A 25293-nucleotide genomic window follows, 5' to 3' on the forward strand; every position below is an offset into this window, starting at 1 on the left:
AGAGCAGGTGTTCTGGGACATGGTTTATTGCTAAAAATGTTCAATTCACATGGGGTTTTTGTGTGCAACAGTTGCACATTATTCTCAGAAATGCAAAGTTCTTTGCACTTTTATACTGTACTGTATGTTTGTGCATACCATCAGAGGACACCATGCCCATAAGATCTGTGTTTTATTTCATGGGGCAGTTAATGTCATATGGGTTTTTACATGTAGATGTTCCGCTATGTCCTGTTACATAACATTTATGTGCTTATACAATAAACAGAATATTTGTATGTGTTATGCACAGAAGAAGACATGAAGAATTAAAAGAAAACTGAGAGGGAGTGTAAAATAAAATAAAGTTAGCACAGTACATTGTTTCTGGTTTGTCATTGCATCTAGGTATCTCAGGCAGGAGTCAGCAGCCAGTGCTATAGCACAATCCTATCACTGACTTGTTGACATGAGATTGCCTTTTTTGTCATCCAAATAAAACTGCACTTTTCAGCATGTTTGGATTCCTCATTCCTGCGAGCTGTGCCTTCCTGAGCAGAGTGCTAAAGGTCTGCTGCTGACAGTCAAGGTTTCAGACCATTGCCTTTAAGGGGAAAGTTTTTTTTTTCTCATCTCTGTATTTCACCAAAATTATAAAGAAATTGTTATATGTTTTGTCAGGCAAATCCAAGTCCTGTAATGAAGGGAAATTTCAAGAATTCATAACTACCATTGATTTACAGCAGAAATTAATTCCCAGTTATAGTTTCATTTGCATAGCTTATCAGTTTCTATTTCCTGCATACTTATAATGGCATTCAGTTGGTTAGATGCCAGGTCTCTGTTGTCTCAGAAATAGATATTCCATAGAAATAGTTGAACTTTTTAAAAAGACAAGTGGTGTGGAGACTCTTCTGACAGGTTAAGTTGGATTACAGATTACAGTGTATGGCTGGGGGACATCTGCCCATCCTGAATGGGGTGGGACAGTCCCAAAAGGCAGAGTTTATGTACCAGGCCTGGGCTGAATGACTGGAGAAAGTGATGGTGTTGTTGTGGCCTCTCACCAATATACTCTCTAATCTTTTTCACCCATGTGCTGATTCTTTCCATCCATGTGTGGAATAATTTTCATGTGCCCCAAGGGGTGTGCAAATATGCACCACCAGAAGATTCAAGTGACCTAGCTGTGGGTGCTCTGCTAATCAGCTGGGCAGGATTTGAATTTCTCCTGAGTGGCCATACAAGCACACATCTTACAGGGAACGCTGCCCCTTAGCTCCCTGAAATTTGTTGTGCTCCCCTTTCTCCTTACCCTTTTCTCAGCCTGCAGCAGTGGCAAGCATATGTGTGTATCACACCCAACACACTTTCCCAGAATTCTGGTATAGATTGAAATATTTTAATAATGAATATGTCAGTGTCAGAAATGATCCTTTATAACCAAACGCAAACTGGGTTCATAGTGGGCATAATGTCAGTCTAAGGTAGGTGTCTTGTGAGGGATCGGTCTGATGGTAGCAAAGCATTCTCTCGCCCCATGGCGTTCGGTATTTTACAGAGCCAGTTGCAGTGCGCCTGCTGCTACATGCATGGAGTCTCTTTCTTCAGAAGAATGGGACAGCCCCATTCCAGTTGATTGCTGCCCCCCTCCCACCTAGCTCGGATTGCCATCTCCACAGAAGGACGTCTCTTTTCCGTAGCGCTGTCTTCCCAGTGATTCTCTTCCCATGGATGAGAGCGAGTGTCTGAAAGAGCAAGGCCTCAAATTCAGTGACCCCCCCGCAGCAACATGAGTCTGATTGCTATGGCTCCTCCAACTGTTCAAGTGCTGATCAGATGTTAAAATTCCATGTTCGAAGCTTAATGGGACTGTATGGTAATGTCATGTTCTGCTACGTTCAATGCTGGCCTAGGACTGTTAGGCATGTGCAGCTATTGTAGCTGGAGCTCTAGACCAGGGGTCTGCAAGCCCCCAGAGTGGCACGCAAGATGATTTTCATCAGCTCATAAGGTGGGAGCTCAGCTCTGCCCCTTCTCCCCATGGTGGCTGGGAGCTTGCTCAAAGTGATGCTGCCTGGGGATTAACAAAAGACCAGCAAATGCTACCAACTGCCACCTAAACAGTAAAGCTCTGCATCTTAATTTATTTATTAATGAAGCTGTGGTAAATAGGACTATTAGTGACTTTACAAAGTATTACCAGCTCTTGGACTGTACATAAAAGTCAAATTTTGGCACTCTACCTCAGAAAGGTGGCTGACGCCTGCTCTAGACTCAAGGTGACGCGTAGTTTAAATTTAACATGGTTGGCCCTGTTTGCTTTCCAACCACTGGTACTTTCAAAGGCAACTCTTTTAAATGTTCAGTTTTGGGGATTAGAATTTAAGTAAGTGCGGTGTTTGGGCGTGCAGTTGGAATAAACTCGTGGTGTAAAAATGCACAAGGACCTCTTAGCCTAAAAATTGGAGCTTAGCTTGCAAGATGATCCCGGACTGGCACATTTCCTAGCACTTTCCGACCTGCTATGTTAAAGGCCCCTGTGCTTCAGGCCTTAGTCCTTCCCCTTGAAGTAGGCTGGAAAAGCTCTTCCCATCAGTTGTTATTACTTGATTGTGAAGTCAGTGAAATGGTTCAGAATGCATTCCTGCTTTCCCATCGGTTATTGCACCAGTCATTAGTCATTTTAATTTAGTTAGGGTTGGTTCTGCTTTGAGCAGGGGGCTGGACTCAAAGACCTCCTGAGGTCTCTTTCAGCCCTAGGATTCTATGATTCTGTGATGTTCCTACTGCAAATATACCAAAGCCTGCACTTTTAGCAGCATGCAATGCTGTGGTTACACGGTCTACTAAATCAGAGCAGTCAGGCCTGCCGATGTGAAGGAGTGTGGGGGGAAGGAGGTGGGTAAAAGGGGCAGTTGTTTTTGGGATAAGCATTTCAAAAGGGCCTGGAGTTCCAAGCCCCTTTGAATTACCACAGCAGTGCTGCTGAGCTGGTGCATGTGGCTGTGAGGAAAGGCTGTTAGGAAAGATCTGGGCCCTGCCCCTTCAGCCCTTGCGCATGCCCAGTCTGGGGCATAGAGCCAGGCTCCCCTCCCACCTTGCTCCGGGCCCATAGCAGCTGTCACCACTGCTGAGAGCTTTCATAATGTCCCCTGGTGGATTTATATAGCAGTGGTGCGGCATGGGGGGGGGCTGTATTACAACATTGTGCACAGAATGAAAGTGTCACAGTCACAGTTTTAGGGGCCAGCCAACCAGAATGTCAGTCACTGTACCGCCTCCTGCAGATCCGGGTCCCAGCCCTATTGAACTGACTGGCCTCAGTGGAGTACAGTGCAGCAGAGTATCAGAAGACAGGTAACTGTAGCACTCTCCTCTCTCTTTCTGTACAGTAAACCCTCCATTTTACAGACCACGATTAAGCAGACTTTGGGAACAATGGACGCCCCCCGCCCCCAACTCCCCCGTTCCTGAAGTCTGCTGGGGTCTGTAAAATCATTCCCAGCCCCTCTGCTAGAGCTGCCACATGCTCCTCCCACAGGGGTGGGACACATACATGGGCAGACTGGCATTCGCGTACACGCCCCACCCTTGGTGGGAGGAGCATCTGGTGGCCCTTCCAGCCATGTGTGATGAGATGCCTCCAGCCACACATGGAGAGGCAGCTCCAGCTACATGGCAGGGTCCCAGCCATGTGGTGGGGTCCAGTGTCTCCGGTGAGTGGCAGAGATTTTTTTTGGGGTGGGGGGAGGGGGCAGCTATGGCTGCTGGACCCTGCTGGGGAGTGGCTGTGTGGGCAGTAGTGGACACCCCTCTCTATCATTAGTCTGTCAAATTGAGGGGTTGCTGTACCTGTTAGACACAAATGGATGCTGTAGCCCAAGGGCTGCAACATCGTGATTGTATCTGGGCCACTGTAACTTTACGGGATGACAGTTTTGTGATGAAGTCACTGAACTGAATTTCAGGAGATCTGGATTCAGTTCCTAGTTCTGCCCTTAGCCTCAGACAAGTCAGTTCATCGCTCTGTGCCTCAGTTTCCCATCATAATAGTACTTCCTCTCTTCCCCTCTTGTCTGCTGAGATTTGAGTTATGTATGGTAGGGGTTGTCTCACACTATGGCTACATCTACACGTGCACCCAACTTCGAAATAGATTATTTCGATGTTGCGACATCGAAATAGGCTATTTCGATGAATAACGTCTACACGTCCTCCAGGGCTGGCAACGTCGATGTTCAACTTCGACGTTGCTCAGCCCAACATCGAAATAGGCACAGCGAGGGAACGTCTACACGCCAAAGTAGCACACATCGAAATAAGGGAGCCAGGCACAGCTGCAGACAGGGTCACGGGGCGGACTCAACAGCAAGTCGCTCCCTTAAAGGGCCCCTCCCAGACACACTTTCATTAAACAGTGCAAGATACACAGAGCCAACAACTAGTTGCAGACCCTGTATATGCAGCACGGACCCCCAGCTGCAGCAGCAGCAGCCAGAAGCCCTGGGCTAAGGGCTGCTGCCCACGGTGACCACAGAGCCCCGCAAGGGCTGGAGAGAGAGTATCTCTCAACCCCCCAGCTGATGGCCGCCATGGAGGACCCCGCTATTTCGATGTTGCGGGACGCGGATCGTCTACACGTCGCTACTTCGATGTTGAACGTCGAAGTAGGGCGCTATTCCCATCCCTCATGGGGTTAGCGACTTCGACGTCTCGCCGCCTAACGTCGATTTCAACTTCGAAATAGCGCCCGACACGTGTAGACGTGACGGGCGCTATTTCGAAGTTACTGCCGCTACTTCGAAGTAGCGTGCACGTGTAGACGCAGCTTCTGTGTCTCTTAAGCATTTGGTAGCATTAGACTCTGACCTTGGTTGAAGCCTCAAGGCACTGCAGGTTGAATCTCCCTTGTTTGGCACCCTCAAGATCTGACTCGTGCTGGACAAAAGAATTTGAGGGACCCTGGGAGGTCGATATTGTCGAGCACATTACCAACACTTGCACTGCTTACTAGGCTCTTAGAAGACATGTAGGGGTAAATTATAGATAAATAACAGCACAGAACACTGAGGGCGAGGACTCGTGGCTGTAAACAAACTTTATGGAACTGTGGGAAATTTGGCCACACCCGTGATAAGTGGGCATCCAGCTAACTAAAATCATGCTGGATTACAGATGTTCTGGAGTGGAATGCTGGAGTAGAGAGGTTCAATCTGTACTGAAATACATGTGATGATGATAACACAATCCCAGTCCTGCATGGTGCTGTGCTCTCAATTCCTAGTAATAATGGTTGGTATCAAGGAAGCTCCGTATCTCCAAGGATTCTTTATTAATGCGCTGATTCAAAAAGCAGTCAATTATATTGACAATATTTTAGACATCACCTCAATAATAGACCTTCTGCTCAAGAATATCATCCCCAACCAACCATTGTCTCTTAAAATTAGCTTTTGATCTGAGTCTTCTCTTAGGCACTTGCAATTACTATATCTTCCCTACAAGATACCAACAGCTTAAATGTATATGACTGTCAGTGTTTAATATTAAACACCTTCCTTTGCTAAGCTTAACTGCTTACCTATTGTTAGATGTATTGTTTTTTTCTGTGATGGCTCCCCATTATATAAATAAAGATCAAAGATGTGTTCCATTTTCCAGTCAGATAAGAGCAGCCGGTTTGTACTGAAAAGAACACTGTGTGTTCCATTGATCTTGCACAGCCAGATGGGTAATTTAAGAGTCTTGAGCTTGCTTCCAACCTGGGGGGAAAAGGATATTTCAAACTTACTCTCATTATTAATAGGCACTTAAAGTCTGTGTTGCTTTAAAGGAACATTAGTTTTACTGCTCTGAATGCAGAGTTACTAGGAGTATTCCTGTTCATTTCCTCTAGTAATATCTCTGTAGATACCTTTTAATCAGGAAATGAGTAAATAAGTCAAGGAAGTATGAATGATCTATGTTGCGAGTTGAACTCCAGCACTGATGAAATCCTCACCAGTGCTTTCATGTCAATGATTTACAGCAGCTAAGGGTCTGAGCTTGAGAAGTGCACTTTGCTTAATGGATAGTGTAATAAAAAGCCTCCAGTAGATCCTAAGCCTGGCAATATATTTTTGGGAATCAGCTTTTAAGAATAGCACTGATATAGTGGGGTTCCATATAGGCTACAGATGAGAGAATGATTAGGTTGAAGCCAGTTTAACAAAGACTAGACCCAATTCTATAGCCCTACGCTCATTCTAAAATGCATTTATGCGATTGCTGTAAACATTGGTGCCATTCTGCCAGTAGTTCTGTGTCGGTAAGGTAAGCAGCTGACCTCACCATCTGATACATAGAAAACAAACCATGATACGAGGTGGTGACTGCAGAGTGGAAGGTGTGTTCAGGGGGTTTGAAGGACTGAACATTGTAAGAAGGAAAACATTACATGCTTTTAAAATATTTCTCTCCATGAGTAGGGGTGAACTGGTGTAAATAAACAGGAACTCTCATGGACACAGTTCTAATTTCACTTACAGTAAAAGATCAGTTATCCAGCACCTGGATAACTAGCACCCTTGGGTAACTGGCATGCCTTGGGGCCAGCTGCCACAGGGCTGGTTACTAGTCTGGGGCCAACTACCGTGGGGCTGGCTAAGCAGCTGGGGCTGTCCAAGCACAGCTGGATGCCCACTGTCCAAGTGGTTGGTGTGTGTGTGAAGGGGTAGGAGGCAGAGCAGGCCAGCTGCTGGCCCCAGCTTGACTATCTAGTACATTTTATTTTGCCTGGTTACCCGGGGATGCTGGATAATAAAGCTTTTACTGTACATATGTAGGTTTTATAGTGATGAAAACCTGTTAAGTTGCTCTTGATTTATACAGAAGTGACATAAGAATGTTCCCCCATTAACTTAAAACAGAAAATAACAGGGATCTCTTTAAATGGTATAAACGATATGAACTGCTATTAAAGAGAACAGGCCAAATTCAGCCCTGGTGTAGGAGGACATAAATCCACAGACTTAGGTGGAACCGTGTCTGCTTACACCGGGGCTGAATTTGGCCTTTCAAGGAAGGCCTTCTGTTTCTTTCGGCAGTCGGTCGTGATGGTCATTTGAGGAAATGCAAATTTCCTATCTCCGGTTGTGGTTTTTGAATCTTGTTTTTATTGTTTTTCCATTATGTTTGAACTCTTATGTCATGTGATATATATTTGGCAGTCTCAGACCAGTGGTTGATTGACCAACAGCCTTCATCCAATGGCCATTAACATTAAGCCTGGCATATAAAGATGATTTACTAAAGTGAAATGATGTATGACCAGTCTAGAGACAAAGTAATTCCTTACTTCAAAGCAAAATCTTTGGGCAGAATTAAGTACTGAAGAATATGGAAACTCCTACACAGTTAGCAGACTCTAGTCTATATATCCATGCGGTAGTGGTTTATTAGGAAATACAGCTAAGATTAATTCTTGCTTTCGGTGGTACAAATAATCCCTCATACATGAAAGAAGAAAAGAAGCTCTACTTTTGTGATATATTCCTTGTCTGGGATGGGGGAAAACGCATCCTCTTCTCTGTCTAGAAAGTAATGCAAGTCAGGTAAAACAGTGTCTTGTAAGTCAAGTTTGACACGATCACTACACTGCTGATATATGTAAGCCTCGAGCATGACCATGACTATAACACATGTAAGGAAAGAAAGAAAAGACAACATGTATCAAGCCTTCTCTGGGTAAGGGAGATTAACCCCAGAGGGTTGTGTTTGCATTCCTTCTGCATTAACTGGATCTATGGAAATATTTTAATCTTAAAAGGGGAACTAGTATCAGAAAACTTTGGCCCAGGTCCACAAAGATATTTAGGATTCCAGATTTAGAACTGGGCCCTAGTAACACAAGCCCTTGAAATAATATCCCAAGACACTAAAAGACCCTTCATGCAGCTCAGGTCTCATCTTCATAATAGGCAGACTGTGTTTTAAATCTCCCATGTGAGTAAGCAAAGAGCAGATGAAAACAGCAGTTTCCCAGTATCGAAACCCTAGAGACTCTAGTGTACTTGAGTTTTTAAAGCAAATAGTGAATGACTAAACATTGCAACACCTCTGTGAGCTTGGCAAATAGTATCCTTGTTTTACAGAAAGGGAAGATGAGGCACTGAGACGGTAAGTGAACTGCCCCAAAGCCCACAACAAGTCAGTAGCAAATACAGAGGTTAGACCGCAGAGTGTCAGGATGCTCAGCCCTGTACACCATCCATGAGACTACACTGCCCTTCTGTACATGTACATCAAATGGGGTCTTGTTGTCTTCTCTCTTATCAGCAAAGCTTTGACTGTACTGGATGTGCTGCTCTTCAGGTCTGTAGCTGTGAAGCCCTGGAGTCTGCAAGGCAACATAATGAGCACTGAGGTTGTTCTCCTGTGGCATGCACAAGGGTGTGGTGGAAAAACCCCTAGGAAAAGAATTGGGAACTCTGGAACCTACGGAGCAGCTCCTGGGACAGGCTGGTGATGTCGTGGTGTTGTTTTGGCCTTCTCAGTAGAAGCTTGTGTAATGCAGCAGGGAATGGACGTGAGGAGGCAGGAGTGTGCCTTAAAGATTTGTTGTATGGGCACCTCCCAGTGGGACTGAATGGGAAGGAGAGTAGAAGAGTGTGAGAGCTGTAGACTCTGTCCTGATGTCTGTGTCCAGCAGTGACCATGAATGTGTAGCCATCCCTGACCCTTTTGCGTTTGCTGTGAATGGAGTGTGGTGTGGGCCTGGTTAACTGTACCTGGGTCTGTTTTGTCTAAATGTGGCTATGTTCAGCAGTAGTTCAGGAGGCTGCCTAAGAATGTGTTTCCATGTTTCCTTTGCATGATCCTCCTTGTCGCCAGTTCCTCCTCCCCTCGCTCCACCTACTTTGTACCCAGCTACACCAGATGATCTGGCTATGATCTATTCTATGGTAGTTTTGTGTGCGTCTCTGTTCGCACGTTTTATTTGCAGGAGATGGTGGGTTTGAGAAAGCAGCTCAGTACTTACCAAGGCTTCAGACTCTTCCCATCATCATGTATTGCCTAGTCCCTCATTCCACTGCCTTTTTTCCAATGCATGATGTGTCCCCCACCCTCAGTATTTGTGCTTTCGATGTATTGCCCATCAGACACTTTCCAAGGCAGTTTTCACATGACTTGTCTTCATTCACATTTTTCCTTGATGGATCTCACTCAGATTAAGAACGTACCTTTATCCCCAGTCTACAGAGGCTAAATGCGATTCCAGGGGAGAGCTGGTGAAGTGCAGTGTACTCACTGTAACAGTCTAAAGCCAGGGAATTGGAACATGGGAGTGTCAGTGCAGCTCAGTGATTTGCATATGCTCTCACCTGGAGAGGTCTGTAATGCTCCACTTCCTCCTTGTTCCACTGTAAATACCCTACATCACTGCGGACCAGGACTCCATGCAAGAGATTTTGCACTCCACCTTCACTGTCAAATTTCTGGAGCCCATTAAACACGTGGACTTGCTCTGCCTGTTAGAACAATGTTGAGAATTGCCTGGAGGAGGAATGACCTACAATTACGCTTTCAGGTAGTGGAGCAGAAACTGCTGTCTCGCATTGTTTGCTGTTCTCCTTTTATGTAGCTTCTTTTTCCCTTTCGTTCAGAGTGGGGGTGGGCAAACTTTTTGGCCTGAGGGCTGCATCGTGGTATAGAAATGACATGGAAGGCCATGAATGCTCACAGAATTGGGGGTTGGGCGCAGAAGGGGTGTGGGCGTTGGCTTGGGGTCAGAAATGAGGAGTTCAGGGTGCAGGAGGATGCTCTGGGCTGGAACCAAGGACTTGAATGGTGGAAGGAGGCTGTCAGCTGGGGCAGGGGATTTGGGGGGTGAGAGGGGTTAGGGCTGTAGCTGAGGGTGCAGGCTTTGGGGTTGCTCTGGGCTGAGGAGTTTGGGGTTCAGGGGTGTTCCAGGCTGGGATGGACGAGTGTGGGGGATGAGAGGGGTATTGGCAATTGTGCAGGGGGGTGGGTGCACTGGGGGATATGTGTGTCAGGCTCTAGCTGGGAACACAGACTGGGGTGGAGCTGGGGATGAGGGGTTGGGGTACGGGGGGTGTGCTGGACAGGGATTGAAGGGTTTAGTGGGTAGGAGGGGGATCAGGGCTAAGGCAGGGCTTGGGTGGCTCAGGGTGCAGGCTGTGGGCAGCACTTACCCTGGACAGGCTCCTGAAAGCTGCAGCCCATCCTTCCTCTGGCTTCCATCAGGAGGTGGGGCCACGTGGCTCCGCACACTGCCCCATCCATAGGCACTGCCTCAGCAGTTCCCATTGTCTACATTCCTAGCCAATAGGAGCTGCAGGGACGGGGGGCAGTGTGTGGAGCCCTCTGACTGCCCCTGCTTTTGGGAGCCGCATAGAGCAGGGCAAGACAAGTCCCCAGCCCCACATGCTGGCTGGAGCACTGGAGTGGGGCAAGCTTCTGGTCCAACTCCCTAGTGGGAGCTCAAGGACTAAAGTAAAAGGCGGGGTGGGGCTCATGAGCCATAGGTTGCCCACCTCTGCATAGAATAAATGACACAAAACTATGAGCTTAAAGAGATCTATCTTAGGCACTTCCAAGACTCCTGTCACCATGGTATCTAAATGCCAGTAATAGTACGTGTCATTACATAGGGGTTTCCTGTGACAAAGATAAGTACGCTTGAGCCTCTTTAATCTGGCAAGCCCTGAGAAATGGGGTATGACAGATTAAGGAATCTTTCAGACCACAGAGGGCACTGGGGCAGGGCCTAGGATGAAGGGAGCTGGGGTGGGGTGCTTACCTGGTGCCCCCCTCCCTGAGGCATATGTGGCTTGCACTCCCCACCACTCCAAGGCACCACCCTCAACTGCTATGGGAACAGCAAGGCAAAAGGTTGCAGACAGAGTTTTACTGTGCTGCCTTTTCCCAAGCTGGGGGAAGGGGAAGAGGCAGTTGCACAGAGCTGCTTCCTCCTCCCCCTGCCAAGGTCCAAACCACAGGATCAGGGATACCCAGGGGACAGACATTTAAGTTTATTATTCACTCCATTTTACAGGTGGGAGGACGGAGGCAGAAAGGTTAAGAGGGTTTCCCGTGGTCACGTAGTGAGTCAGTGGCATAGCCAAGACTAGAACTCAGAAGCTTTGCCTCTAACCCACTAGCCCCTGCTTGTCTGGATGGAATTTTCAAAATTCTGTATTCAGAAGTTCAAATCCCATCATTATCCACAGGCATGTGAGGATGGAATCATTATATGAATTAAGGAAAATGTGGGCAGACAGCAAAAGTAAACTCCGACATCTGCATATAGCAGGTTGCTATTTGTTACTTCAGCTGTATGTGCTTGTAATTGGACAACTTCTGTTCTCTTCTCATATCCATTTGTTTTGGAACTGTCTGCCGAGAAGAAAAACAATTGCTATGATTCTGAATGCTAAGCACTAAAATGTTGTTTGCCACTGAGGTCTCCCACTAATAACCGAGGTTTGTTTATGCTGCACATGCATATATAGCTATTCACTTTCCCCTAACTCCTGCTCATACTTCTCTAGTCTTTAGCATATCTTGAAGATCGACTTGGGTAGGTGTTCTGTACATCTGATGCCTTTTGGATTCAAACAACTAGTGGTTGGAAAAATATTTGCAGTTGCATTTGAAACACTTGTCATTGGAGCAGTTTTACATTTTGTCAAAAATTTAAAACTTGCCCTATTTTTGAAAAAAAAAAACAAACCAAAAACCTAGAACAGGCCTACTGTCATATGGACCTTCCTAATTTCCCATGCTTTTGGGCTTAATTTCCTGATTTTTATGACCTTTTGCCCCCAAAGCTACATAATTCTAGACGGTGAAAACATGCTGAATGAAACCTCTGTAACAGATGTCAGGAGAATGCCTCTAGCTTCACACAGCCCAGCAGTGCCCTCGGCAGTAAAACATAGCACTGTGAAACAGTAAAAGCCATAACGACAGGTTTTAATCCTCATTGTCATTTCTGGGCATAGATATCCAGCACACAGTAATGTGCTTCTCTTTGCAAATAATAGGCACCAGACCCCCCAGCTGGTAGAAATGCAGGTTAGCTCCATGGAATGAGGCCCAAAGCCCATTGTGACCTAACATTTGGCTTTTAGCTAAACACAGTAACAATTATGACTGCTTTTCTACTTCAGCCACCAGATGAGGTAGGAAATCATCTTCACCGTGGGTGACATTAGTGATTTGAATTCTAGGAGATTAACACTTAGCTATGGTAGTTGTTTGAACCATGAACTGCAAAAATCACTTCTGTGCAATGTTCCCTCTAATCTTTTCCATTTATTTTTTTATCCATGTGCAGAACAAATTTTGTTACATGCTCCAAGGCATGTGCAAATGTGCACCACTGGTAGAACTAAAAAAGTCTCGTGGTGGGCACTCTGCTAATCAGCTAGGCAACTTTGATTGCTCCTTTGTGGCTGGACAAGCACGTGGTTTACAAGGAACACTGCTTGTGTGACAGGGCATCTGTGGAGGCTGAGGCAAGGTTTTCAAGTGAGGTGGGATGGGATTACGCTGCTGTGTCAAACACGGCATCTGCTTTCTGCTGGCAGGTTCTGTTTTTTCTCTGTGTTTTGGTGCGTGGTGATTTTTCTTTTTTTTGTTGTGTGTGTGTGTGTGTGTGTGATTACAAGTTTAATTGTAGCCAGGACATCTAGAGTTTGTGTACAGATGTTCTTTTCTGTATCTTAAATTGAAATTAAGCAATCATGAAATATTTTTGGGATTGGGAAGTCCTTGATGGATACGTCCTGAAATTGAAAAGACTACAGGTTGAACCTCTCTAGTCCAGCACCCTCAGACCTGATTGATGCCAAACCAGAGAATTTGCTGAACCATGGAAAGTCAATATGGTCAAGCAGTATTACCAACACTTCTACCACATTTTGGGCTCTTAGAAGACACTTAGGGGTAAAATAGAGCTTAATAACTGCACAGAACACTGAGAGCCAGGACTGATGGCTGTAAACAAACTTTATGGGACCATGGGAAACTTGGACACGCCCATGGTACATAGTTGTCCAGCTAACTGAAATCATGATGGGTTATGGCTGTTGCCAGATGAGAGTTCCAGATTAGAGATGTCCATAGAAGCAAGAATGGAAATTGACCTAAAATATGTATATACCATGTTAAGACAGTCAATTAGTAGAACATGATTCTAAAGCTTCAGAAATACTTTTTGACCATATCTGGAAGTGGAACCATGTACTTTTAGGTGAGTCGTGTAACAATTATAAATATTATGTAAATTGATTTTAATATATTTTACAAAATCTGTTTAGGGAAAAGATCACATAGTCCTACCTGTCTGCAGATGAGGTTTCCAAGACTGTATTGTAACAGATGAGATGTTGTGAAGTCTAAGTCTTTTTGGAGTCTGTGCACCCAAACACAATGTATTATTTTGTTGTCAGCACAATGACTCTGTACATCAGTCTATCATTGTGAAGAAAAATTAAAATAACAAGATGTTCCCCAAGCTTATTTTATTTTCATTTATAACAGGCATGGCAATGGTGATATTTTTACACCCTGGTTTAACTTATATTAGAGTTGGAGCTGAGATGCAAAATTCAAATTGAGACCCAGATCAAACTTTCCCAAAATGTACATATGTTTGGTCACAAAGTTTAGTTCTGGGTGAGTGCTAGCTTTTCCTAGTAACTATTATTAACAATTCCATTTAGGAATTGAGTAGAAATGTTAGTGGATAAGATTTTGAAAAGTGCCTAAGACCAGGAGTACACACTAGTAACAATTTTGGTTTGGGGTATAATTTTTTAAACCAAAATAACTGATACAACTATGGTGTGGACGCAGTTATGTTATAAAAGTGCCTTATGTCAGTATAGTGTATTCTCTGTCTTACAGGGGAATAACTATACAAGTATAAAGCATGACTTGTATCTGTTAGGGTGGCGTTGGGGTTGTACTGCTTACCAGTACAGTTAAAATGCGATAGCTTTTATGTCTTGACAAACCTTTTGGTAATTTAGGTATCTAAGTCCCACTGACTTTCAGTTGCTGTCTCCATTATGCATGTGTGAAGAGCAGGTACCACAGAGGGCAATGTTTTTCCTCCTACAGATGTCATTTGGCTTCCCTCTCCTAATTGCTTCCAGTGTCTTAAGGAAATAGATCACTTCATACAATAATTGCTAAAGTTGTGCAGAAGATTTTAAAAATGAACACAGTTTACCTTTCTAGTTTCCTAGAGTGAAGCAGGCTGTATAGAAATAAGATCACACCATGGCTTCCTTCACCTTTAAACTGTTGAAAAGCAACAAAGATGGAATTATGGCAGTTACCCATGATTTACTGTGATACCTCCTCTGTTTAAAACTTTTCAGGTATGTTTCCCCTGCACCTTTTGCTATACTCTTAGGCTATGTCTACACTAGAACATAAAGTCAATTTTAAGGCACTTAGCTCAATTTTATAATGTGATGGTCTTCACTGCAAATACCATTAGGTCAATTTTAGGGGGCACTAAGGTCAACTTTCTTGCTCCACCCTTCCGTTAGCTGATCGGAATAAGGGGATTTTGAAAGGTGCGGGGTCCTTTCGAAAAGGAGCCCCATGTAGACGTGCTGAGCTGCACGCTTTTGAAAGCGGTGCTTTCAAAACACCGTGGCTGGAAGCGTCCTAATGCTAAGGAGGCGCTGAATATTCAATTCAGCACCTCATTAGTAATCTTCGAAATGGCCATGCTAATGGCCATTTCGAAGATTTGTGCCTGTGTAGACACACCCTTTCTCTCATTGGGTAAAGAGACTTCCGAAAAATGGCTGTTTGTTTTCAACGTCGGGGGGAATGAGGGCAATGCAGACTGGGAAGATGACATCACACACTCACAACCACATATGGGGCATTTTTTTTCCCCATAATGCATGGGCAAAAAACCCCAGAATACAACAGGGCTGCAGGAACTGTGGGATAGATGCCCACAATGCACTGCTGCAACAGCCCAAGTTTGGCAATTTAGTGGGAATGCACTAAATCAACTTTGTGAGGGGGTTCAGATGCTCAACTTCAACTTTATAAAATCGAGTGTTACAAAGTCAACTTTAATAAATTTGACTTTTTCCACAGTGTAGACATAGCCTGAGATTAAATGACTGGACTAAATGCAGAGCTGCTATTGCAGTCCGTGAGAGCTGCACCACTGACTTAATGAGCACAGCAGGGTCAGGTCGAAAGGAGTGACAGAAATCTTTCATGTCTGTTATTTTCACAGAACAAACTACATTCCCACTTCAAACTCTCTCAGACAAAGAATTAATGGGCACAAAACAGACATCAGAACACTCCTGATTCACAAACTGGTTAGTCAACATTTTAATGGAGTGGGCCATTCTGTTAATGACTTAAAAGTTTGCGTTTTAATGAAGAGGAATTTTCACAACAGTCTTCAAAGAGACGCTGCAGAACTTTCTTTTATATTCAAATTCGACACATTAACATGTGGTTTGAACCGATATGTGAATTTTCTGGGTCATTATAGGGGCTCGTTTGCATACTTGGCTTAATCTAATTCTTGACTTCCCCCCCTCGTCTTCCCCTATGCTCTCTGATTTGCTCACCTTGATAATTTTTTTCTGATTTGTCAACCTTGATTACTTTTTTGGTTCTCTGTGCCTTAAATATTGAGTCTGTTCTGGTATGGCTATGGTCTGAGGAAGTGGGTCTGTCCCGCGAAAGCTCACCACCTCATAAATTTTTATGTTAGTCTTTAAAGTGCTACTTGACAGCTTTTTTTTGTTTTGATACATTCCCACCCGTTTTCTTGGTATGCAGATTTTAGCAAATTATTTTAGTTACTTTACAATTTGCTTTTATTTTTAGAAACCACTTTTTTGTTGACATAAAGTTTAGCTCCTGATTATATTGAGAGGAGTATCCTGATCCCATTGAAATCACTGGCCAAACTCCCATTACTTTCACTGAGAGCTGGATGAAACTAAGTAACATATTGTTCCAATTTCCTGTAGTGAAAATCAAAAATGATTCATGACCCATTCATTGAGATTCTTAGGATCACATTAAATATGTTATAAACCTACTGCAAGATAAGTTTTTATGAAAGAAATAAGGATAGGTGGAAAGCAACAAAACCATAAGAAATTGCTTATTCCTCACTTACACATTGTATATGATCACAGATAAATTTCTGAGCTGCTTCTTTCTCACAAAATTCAGACAGCTGGAGCTGTAAGTTAGGAACATAAAAAAAAATAGAACGGGAGACATTTACTATATCCAAAAGTGGAGTTTTCAAACCACTGTCAGACAAACAAAAGAATAATATAGGAATTAAATCTGACTCTGTAATTAAGGTGTTCAGTTATATACCAGATAATAAAAGGTAATAAAGTTAACTTATTTTTCCTTTTTTGGGAGGGCAGGGGAAATCATAGTTGTTGATCAAAGAGAATTATAGCCTCTAGATTCATGTAAAGCCTTTATGAGGAGATGAAAATGCCTTTCAGAATTCCAGCTATGACATGGGTTTTAAAGTGTTTATAATTGGTAATGTATCATAAGATAAGGCTCAGATTAATGAGATTTTAAATTTGTCTTTCTAAAAAACAACCCAAACACTTTTTTTCTGCAAATTTTGTTTATAAAAAGGTAATTTCTTTCTTACTCTTTCAGTCAAGTTAGCTACTTTGTAGTCTTTACTGGGTGTAAAAGAAGTATCAGTGGTGACAAGACATATAGTAGCTTTCTGACCTTCTCCTGCTGTCCACAGAATAGCTCTCAGAGATTCAGCAAGAGTGTTTTCTTGTTCTGTTTGGCTTATTTCACACAAACTACAATGCAGGACACAAAAGAATATGAAAAGCATGGCAATGGCAGAGGAACTGACCGCAGGAAAGCTCTTAGGTACAGTGTGCCCTCAGGGATGTTCCTGATTGGGCACTCAGTGGTCAGCAATCTGGACACAGACAGAGCCATAGTGGGCTTTGCATCAAATGAGCTAAAGGATTAGCATAAACATAGTGAGCTCAGCTGCTGGGTGCTGTGTTTGGAGGATACAATTGGAGTCTGCCACTGCCAAAGAAAGGGAGACCTGCCTTTATTGCAGGTGCAGCTTTACAGAACCATTCCCATTGCCCTCTGTGCCCTATCACCTGAACTAGGGCTAAGCAGGCTCCTGTTAATTCCTGCCTGATCTCTCTGAACCCTGGGCAGCCATTTAGAGATTTCAGTGCTGCATGGCATAAACCTACAGGCTATGTCTACACTAGAGAGTTTCGTCTACAAAACTCACCACACGTCCATACACAAAATGCGTTTTGTCGGCAATCTGTTGACAAAACTCAGCATTTCTGACAACAGAGTTCTGCCTTTCTGCAATGAGGCAGAATGCCTTTGTTGACAGCTTCTGTGGAGATAAAAGCTGTGTGGATGCTCTGGGGGGGCCCTCTGTCAACAGACCGGACTTCTGGTTCTCTGAGCGTGCCTGTTTGCTGAGCTTCCGATTGGCCATTCTCTTGAGAGAGCAGCCAGGCTGTCTGGCTGCTCTCTGTCAACAGAGAAGATTTCTCTTTTGATCAGCTTTTGTGTGTGGACGTGATCTGTTGACAGTTTTGCCAGAAGATCTCCTCTTCTGACAGTAACTTTTGTCGACAGATCACTGTAGTGTAGACATAGCCAGAAAGAATTAGGCTCTGATCTCATTGACTGCAATGGAGCTTTGGCTCATCGAGAAAAGGAGTGGACCCTTGGTTTGACCTAATGGGTGTGTGACTGTCTTAGTGAAATACTTGCCAATGCACACAGCCTGATTCTCAGCTCCTTCACACCAATATAAGTATTGATTTCAGTGGCGGTCCTTCCACTTTACACCAGTGTGAGGAAAAAAATTGGGCCTCTGATTCCCATAAATCACAACCTCAGCCAATGCGGAGTTATGCCAGTTTACACCAAATGAAGATCCGGACCTATGTAGTTACTGGGATTTTGAGTCCATTGAGGAAGATACCACATTGGAAACCAAAAGGATTTGCTAAGAAGTGAGCTGCAGTGGCAATAGTTACATTTTTCCCCTTAGAAGTACCTGTGCACTCCTATTACAAAATATTCAACCCATTAGCCAGCCTGAGCTCCAAATCTGTCTCTTTACCAAATGGGGCCTATATCAGCACAGCAAGCTTCTGTAACTATAGGACAGGTTCAGGCTGGCCCCCGCCAATGTAAGGCTGCAGCCTAGTTTCAGGCTCCTCGTGATGTGGGGAGAAGCCAGAAGCCATATCTGCAGGGCTATACTCCTGTTCCCGGCTCTCCATGGCTTGGGACAGCCAAATCCTGGCTCTCTGTGGCTTGGGGAAGCTGGGAGCCTCACCTGCACAGCTGCAGCCCTGTTCCCAGCACCCCATTGCATGGGAAGAAGTCAGGAGTCTCTCCTGTGGAGCTATAGGCCCATTTCCAGCTCCCTGGCATTTGTGGCAGCCAAGATCCTCACCTGTAGGGCTACAGTCCCATTCCCCATGACTTGGGAAAGCCAAATCCCAGCTCCCTGCAGCTTAGGGAAGCCGGAAGCCTCACCCGTGAGGCTGCAGCCCTGTTCCTGGTGCCAGGCAGCTGGGGAGTACCCTGCTTGTGGGACAGTAACTTTGGCAGGGCAAATGCCTCTGGAGCATGGGAGTTCCTCTGCTGAAGGGAGGCAGCCTGTTCGCAGCACCCTTCAGTGATGGGCAGCTGGGGACGAGCCCTCCCCACTCTCTCCTTGGGGCAGCAGCCCCATTGTACCCCATTGCTTGGGGCAGTTCCACTGCAGCCAGTCCCCTTTTCCGCTGGGCTGCATTCCTGGTGCTCCATGGCTGGGCAGATGCCCTTATAGCCAGAGAGGACTCCCCACAGGCCTGCAGCCCTCATTGCTGGGGTCCTCTGCTGCAGTTCCTATGCCCAGGGCCACCACTGCAGGGCAGGAGACCCCCTGTCCAGTGCCCGACGGGGGGACAACAGCTGGGAGTGGCAGGGCTTAATCCTGCATTTCCTCTGTGCACCCTGTGGAGGAGAAGCCTCTGGAGCCCCTGGGGTAGGGTCAGGGCCAGATTAACCTCCTGTGGGCTTGCAGCCCAAACATTTATCGTGCATGGCACAGGACCGACCCACCTCTCCTCCTGCTCAGCCCCATTCTGGGATCTGTGATTTCACAGCCAGCTGCATCCCCTTCCCCACATCCCCAGCCCCTCTCACACTGTCATGGAGTGTGGGGCATCACAGGCCCTGTATGACCATCTGCAGTCACATTCGATTCTCAGCCAGCAGGGAGAACAGAAAGTTTTAGTTGTGGACAAGGGTGCAGCATAAAACAGACTTGTCAGCCCTGGAACCAAGGACAGTCCACCTGGGAGAGAGGAGGCCCAGGGGTAGGACCCTCCGTGTACCCCAGGTCAGTCCATACTGACCCACATGCCCAGTAGCCTCCCTTGCCCCCTCCAGCCAGCCCCTCCTCTCTTTGTTCTCTTTCCTGGGCAATAGGTGTCACACCTCCCTGCTCAAGTTAGAAAAGATATGGGTCCTTATCAGCTATTGTCTATGGGGGAGGCTGCTGAGATAGCCTCAGTGAGAGAGAGTCACACACCGCGTTCCCACCACTATCTAGGTATGTGGTGCAGTGCCTGGGGAAACAGAGGTGCACACACCCAGGGACTACAGTAGGGCAGTAAAATACAGTGTACAGGAAGAATCACATGCTGGAGGATGGCAAGATGCAGGCAAGGCTGGCCCTTCTAAAGAGCAATGACCGTTTACTTGTAAATATATATTTTTAATTTTTTTGCCTATTATTAGTTACAAAAATGTAATATGTCTTTTGAACGTGTGCTCAGTTATTTTGAACGTTTGTACTGCATGGGTCTGATTGATTTCCACTGAGCTCCATGAAGTCCGAGCATTTGCCAGATGTCCCCTGTTTGGCACAGGGAAATATGGTCACCCTACCCCTGGCCGCTATGCAGGACAAGGGCACCCCCCTTAAGATACACTTTTATACACAGATACAAAGAAGTTACACATCACTCTTGTCAAATTAGGTAGCCACCCTTTGACGTTACCCACACACCACCCTTACCTGGTGCATGGTGGTTTGATCAAAACACTGATATTCGTCATGCTGTCAGGACTCTGTCCTGAACCTGGGTTCACGTGTACCCATTACCCCGGGACGTGTGTTGGTACCAAGATGTTTCTGAATGAGGTGTTCTGTTATCACCCTTCTGGAATGTGTTTATGTCCTGTACCTGTACCTCGTAGGTAGAAGTGTTTCTGCAATATCAGCCCTGTTCTTGTCAAGTTCTGTGAGCAGGGCCTGCCTCTTGCTGACAGCTTAACATTCGTAAAGTCTTGACCATTGTTGTCTCACACCAGGTCTGTGATATATGGGCTTCTGTTTCAGGCCCTCCCTTACTACATGTGTGTGTAAGTTTAAGCACATTTGTAATTACACTGCAGTTACAGTGGGACAACATCTGGGAGCACATGTTTTCAAAGTTAGGTACATGTCCTGCTGGATTAAAGTGAAGTGTTATCACATTTGTTCTTATGTGGAGCTAGAAACATTTTGGGATGTACCTTATGGCTAGGGGTCTCAATCTTTTTCTTTCTGAGGTCTCCCCAGTTTGCTATAGCCCTCCCCAACCCACCTGTGCTATATGATAATAAGTTTTCTGCATATATAAAGCTGAAGCCAGCATTAAGGGATAGTGAGCAGGGAAATTGCCTTGGGTCCCCATGCCACAGGGACCACTGCAAAGCTACATTGCTCAGGCTTTGGCTTCAGACCCTTGTGGCAGGGCTTTGGCTTTCTGCCGTCGGACCCAGCTAGTTTAAAGTTAGCCCTGCGTGGCAGACCTTTGAAACCTGCTCCTGGTCCCATGGGGCTGCCGACCACTAGTGGAGAACCCCTGTCTTTGCTAAAGGGACTGAATTGAAGAAACTATTTTTATCAATACAAGTAAATGAACAGAGGGATCTGAACAGCAGGAAAACAGAAATGGTAAATCTGTGCAAAATAACAATACAAAGAAAATAATAGTATTAGTAAGGTTACCTTGACAATTAATATAGAAAAAAACCCAAACCAACCAAAACAAAAAAACCTTGAAAGAGCAGGACAAAAGAAATAGAAAGAAAAACCCCACTACTAGATAAGGAAATGAACTGAAGAGTTCCCTGAATGGTTAGATTTCTGTGTGTATGGAACAGTGCACTTCATTACAAATTACACTGGAAAAATCTCTAAATGAAAGAAGCCGCCAAAGGCAAGAGAGGGGAAAAGTGCAGAAATGTCTCAAACTCTATTTCATCCCATTACTTCTAGTACTATTATAAATAAATCCTCTCTCTTTTTGAATTTATAGCCTTCAGATATTTGTAGACAGTCATTGCTTAGGCATGCAGTATATTTCACTCTTGCACTTTCTCTGCATAAATCATTCCAGATCCATAATTATCTCCTCTGAACCCTTTTTAACTTGTCCATATTTTTGGTGTTTGGATTCCGGAAAAGGAGCAGTGTCGAGGTGTGATCATGTAGAATTAGAGCTGAGTAGAATTAAAGTACACTTGCAAATCCAGCAGTTCACTCTATGATACAGGTTGAAACTCCCTGGTCCAGCACACTTGCACCCTTGGGACCTGAGTGGTTCCAAAAGAGGGACTTTGCAGGATCAGGGAGATCAATGTTTGCCTCCTGGCCCCTAGCTCCCACTTCCAGGCTTTCCTCCAGGCCATTAGCTTACTCCTGGATGACAGGCCCAGCCACTGGTCTCGGCTCCAGCTTGGGCAGGGTTCCCACCTGCTGGCCCCCCTGCTGCCAGCCATGCTACAGCATCCTAGCATTGGCCAGTGCTTCTGGCTGCAGCTTCCTGGCCAGCCTTTCTGCCATCAGCTGAGCACTGGCTGTGGTGGCTCCCTGGCAGATGCCAGCTTCCCATACCCTATTGGCCTGGCCACAGCTGTGGCTTCCAAGCTACCGCTGGCTTCCTGGTCACTGTCAGCCCCTTCTGCCACTGACCTGGCTGCACCTGTGGCTACTTGGCCCTCACCAGAGCTCCTGGCCACTGGACTCTCATCTGGCCCTGCTCCTGTTCCCGGATGTTGTCAGACCAGAGATTCCTGGATTTCAGAGGTTCATTCTGTACTGAGGATACATGGCTAGTGATCGCCTGTAAAAATTTACCTATTCTACCTCCAAAGCATAGGATAGATCAGAATATGGAGCATGGCACGTGAAATGTGATGTTTTCCACTCATTGCTGAAGATGTAGAATGTGTTTCCAAATAACATCTTTTGGAGCCCCTGACAATGAGAAGAACAAAGAATGGGTTTGATTCTCATTGACACTAAGGCCAGTCTGCACCACTTGGGTAGTGTAAAGGGGAGTATGATGTTTACATTCACTTTAAGGGACCTTCCTTCACATTGCCAGAAAAGTATAAAGTCTTTATAGGGTGCATTTACTTTTGAGCTGGGAGATGTAATCCCCACTTTGCTGACCTGTGCCTGTGCCTAAAAATAGCAGTACGTCCATGGCGGCATAGGAACAGGTGTGGCTACCTACTTGAGTATGTTCTTGAAGGGCAAAGTGGGATTGTACCTTGGGCGGGGAAGGGAGTTGGTGCCACCATTGGCCCTCTGCTGTTTTTACATACAATGTTGAACAGAACTAGCATGGGTATTCCTGTCCTGGGGAAATTCTATATAAGGAATGGGAAGCGGTGACACATTCCATTGGTGGTATGGGGGAGGGACATCACTAAAAAGTTCAAGCACCATTAAGCAACTAAAATACCAAATAGCAAAGAAACGTATAAAGAGTACCTAATAAACACTCTATTGTATCAAGTATTGGAGGGGTAGCTGTGTTAGTCTGGCTCTGTAACAGCAACAAAGGGTCCTGTGGCACCTTATAGACTAACAGAAAAGTTTTGAGCATGAGCTTTCGTGAGCACAGACTCACTTCATCAGATGCTAGTCTTGGAAATCTGCAGGGCCAGGTATAAATAAGCCAGAGCAAGGCTGGGGATAACAAGGTTAGCTCAGTCAGCAAGGGTGAGGTTTACTACCAGCAGTTGATCTGGAGGTGTGAACATCAAGGGAGGGGAAGCTGCTTCTGTATTTAGCCAGCCATTCGCAGTCTGTGTTTAAGCCTGAGCTGAGGGCGTCGAATTCGCAGATGAATTGTAGCTCAGAAATTTCTCTTTGGAGTCTGGTCCTGAAATTTCTTTGCTGTAGGATAGGTACTTTTAAGTCAGCTACTGTGTGGCCTGGGAGATTGAAGTGCTCTCCTACGGGTCTTTGTATATTGCCATTTCTGACATCTGATTTGTGTGCGTTTATTCTTTTACGTAGAGACTGTCCAGTTTGTCTGATGTATATAGCAAAGGGGCATTGCTCAAAACTTTTCTGTTAGTCTATAAGGTGCCACAGGACCCTTCATTTCTATTGTATCAGTTATGTGGCGTGCACAGCCACTGTGTTCTTTATTATATCCTCCTTTTATCCATTCCAAAACACTGCAGCCTGGAATATAATAATAATCTAACCCTAATATAACACTAGATGAGGATCCCAGGTGTGTTTGTTTTGGTGAGGTTTAATTACAGCTCATGCTTAGTTAAAGCAATATGCTTACCATTGCTGTTTCTTGGGAGATAGGCAGGCTACCCAGGTTTGAAGAGACCATTAGCGGTTTGAGGATTGGGTATGGGATATTGGATAGAAACTCTCCCTGCGTTTTGGAACATCTAAACTGAGGTGCCCAAGTTCCATCTTTTCTGTCACAATCAGATCTGCAATCGTCTTGGTATTTCTAAAGAGAGAAACGAACAAGACTTGTATGTTCTTTTAGCGACAGCAGTTAGAATCTAGTTTGTTTCTATGCTTGGTTGTGCTAATTTATCTCCCCCTTGCCACATTCTTTTTTCATCACAGCATGGACAAGATGAAATTAAAGTTATTTAAAAAGTGGGAAAAGGTTAAGAATAAATTTTCTTTGTCCTTTAATTCCAGATAGCTAAAAGGAAACCATAAAATGAACAGTTCGTTTCTGTTCTAGGTTGTACATAATATAGCAATATATTTCAAGACACAGACTCACATGTAATTGTACAACACAGTTTAATGGTGCTGGTTTTGTAATAATTGTATAGCTATCTTTCTAACAGCTGTTTCAGCCACATAAATAATTCCTAGAATTTAACACAAACACACACACACTTTCAAGACTCAAATTCCCAACAAGGTAGGGCATTTCTATCTTTGGGTTGCGAAAAGAATAAAACAAATACTTCTCTACTTACTCTTTGGTTTTTCTTTACCTATTTCTCCAATACTTCAGTATAACTTAATTTTGAATTTACTTGTCTTTTGAAGTGCTGCACTTTTGGATGGATGTCCATATTTTGCTAGTGTAATGAAAGCAGTTACAGGAGAAGTTACCCAGTGGCTGTTCACCCTTGAAGAAGAGATCTGTTTTCCTAGCTGTCTGGATTACCAGAGACAGGAGAAGATCTCATTCTATCTCGTGAATTAATTATCTGAATCATAGGCACTTACTGGAAGAGTAGCTTTATTGCAAACAAAAAGACAAAGCTGTCGCATAGGCATTTTGAAAGTTTTTTCAATCCTCCCACCTACAAAATGTTATTTATATAATATGTATTTTTATTTGATCTTCTGTTTTATACATTTATCTTTGAATGGGATTTCTAATGAGTTTAAATTATTTCACTGCCACCTATTAGGGCATGAACGATAACAAAGACAACAATTAAAAAGTTCTAGATCTATTTCTGCTGTAAAACAAATTTGTTCAGGAAGCCATTTAGAACAGACATCAGTAAGGGTGATGCCTTTCATTCCAAGTTAGATGATGGTAAACATGCATGATATTTAAGGTCATATATTGGTTTCATAGCTATGAATCATTATATTATCCAAAATGCTAATGAGGTTGAAAGAGATATATGTACATATTAGTTTGTTTTAAATTGCTTAATATGCAGTTTATATGTATGTTTGACTTGCATTTTTTATCAATGGGTGCCAATAACTTCAGCATATTCTAATGACTATAGTGCAAAAATATAGAATCGCTGACTAATCTGTGACATTGTGTAATTTACGATTTGGAGAGGCTGGGTAATGGTTCCAAATACATATATTTTGTATTTCTGAACACCATATCTTCCTTCCTGTGTTTTAAATTTAGCCAAGAAAAGTCTTGGCTTTTGGACAAAAAAGTTTATTATCAT

At 44.4% G+C, this 25293-nt stretch overlaps 1 protein-coding gene across 1 annotated transcript; it reads right to left on the reverse strand.

Annotated features, from left to right (window-relative positions):
* Nucleotides 1-1586: 1586 nt before the first annotated feature.
* On the reverse strand, nt 1587-22425 carry MINDY4B (MINDY family member 4B). Its single transcript, XM_075004611.1, is given in 10 exon segments — nt 1587-1628; nt 1630-1701; nt 5535-5744; nt 9345-9477; nt 9479-9516; nt 13330-13402; nt 14225-14295; nt 16169-16234; nt 16673-16906; nt 22226-22425. Coding segments are annotated over 10 exon segments (1089 nt in total). The 5' UTR covers nt 22376-22425.
* Between the last annotated feature and the right edge of the window lie 2868 nt (nt 22426-25293).

The sequence above is a fragment of the Carettochelys insculpta genome, chromosome 10 (genome assembly GCF_033958435.1).
Source record: "Carettochelys insculpta isolate YL-2023 chromosome 10, ASM3395843v1, whole genome shotgun sequence".
Lineage (NCBI taxonomy): Eukaryota > Metazoa > Chordata > Testudines > Carettochelyidae > Carettochelys > Carettochelys insculpta.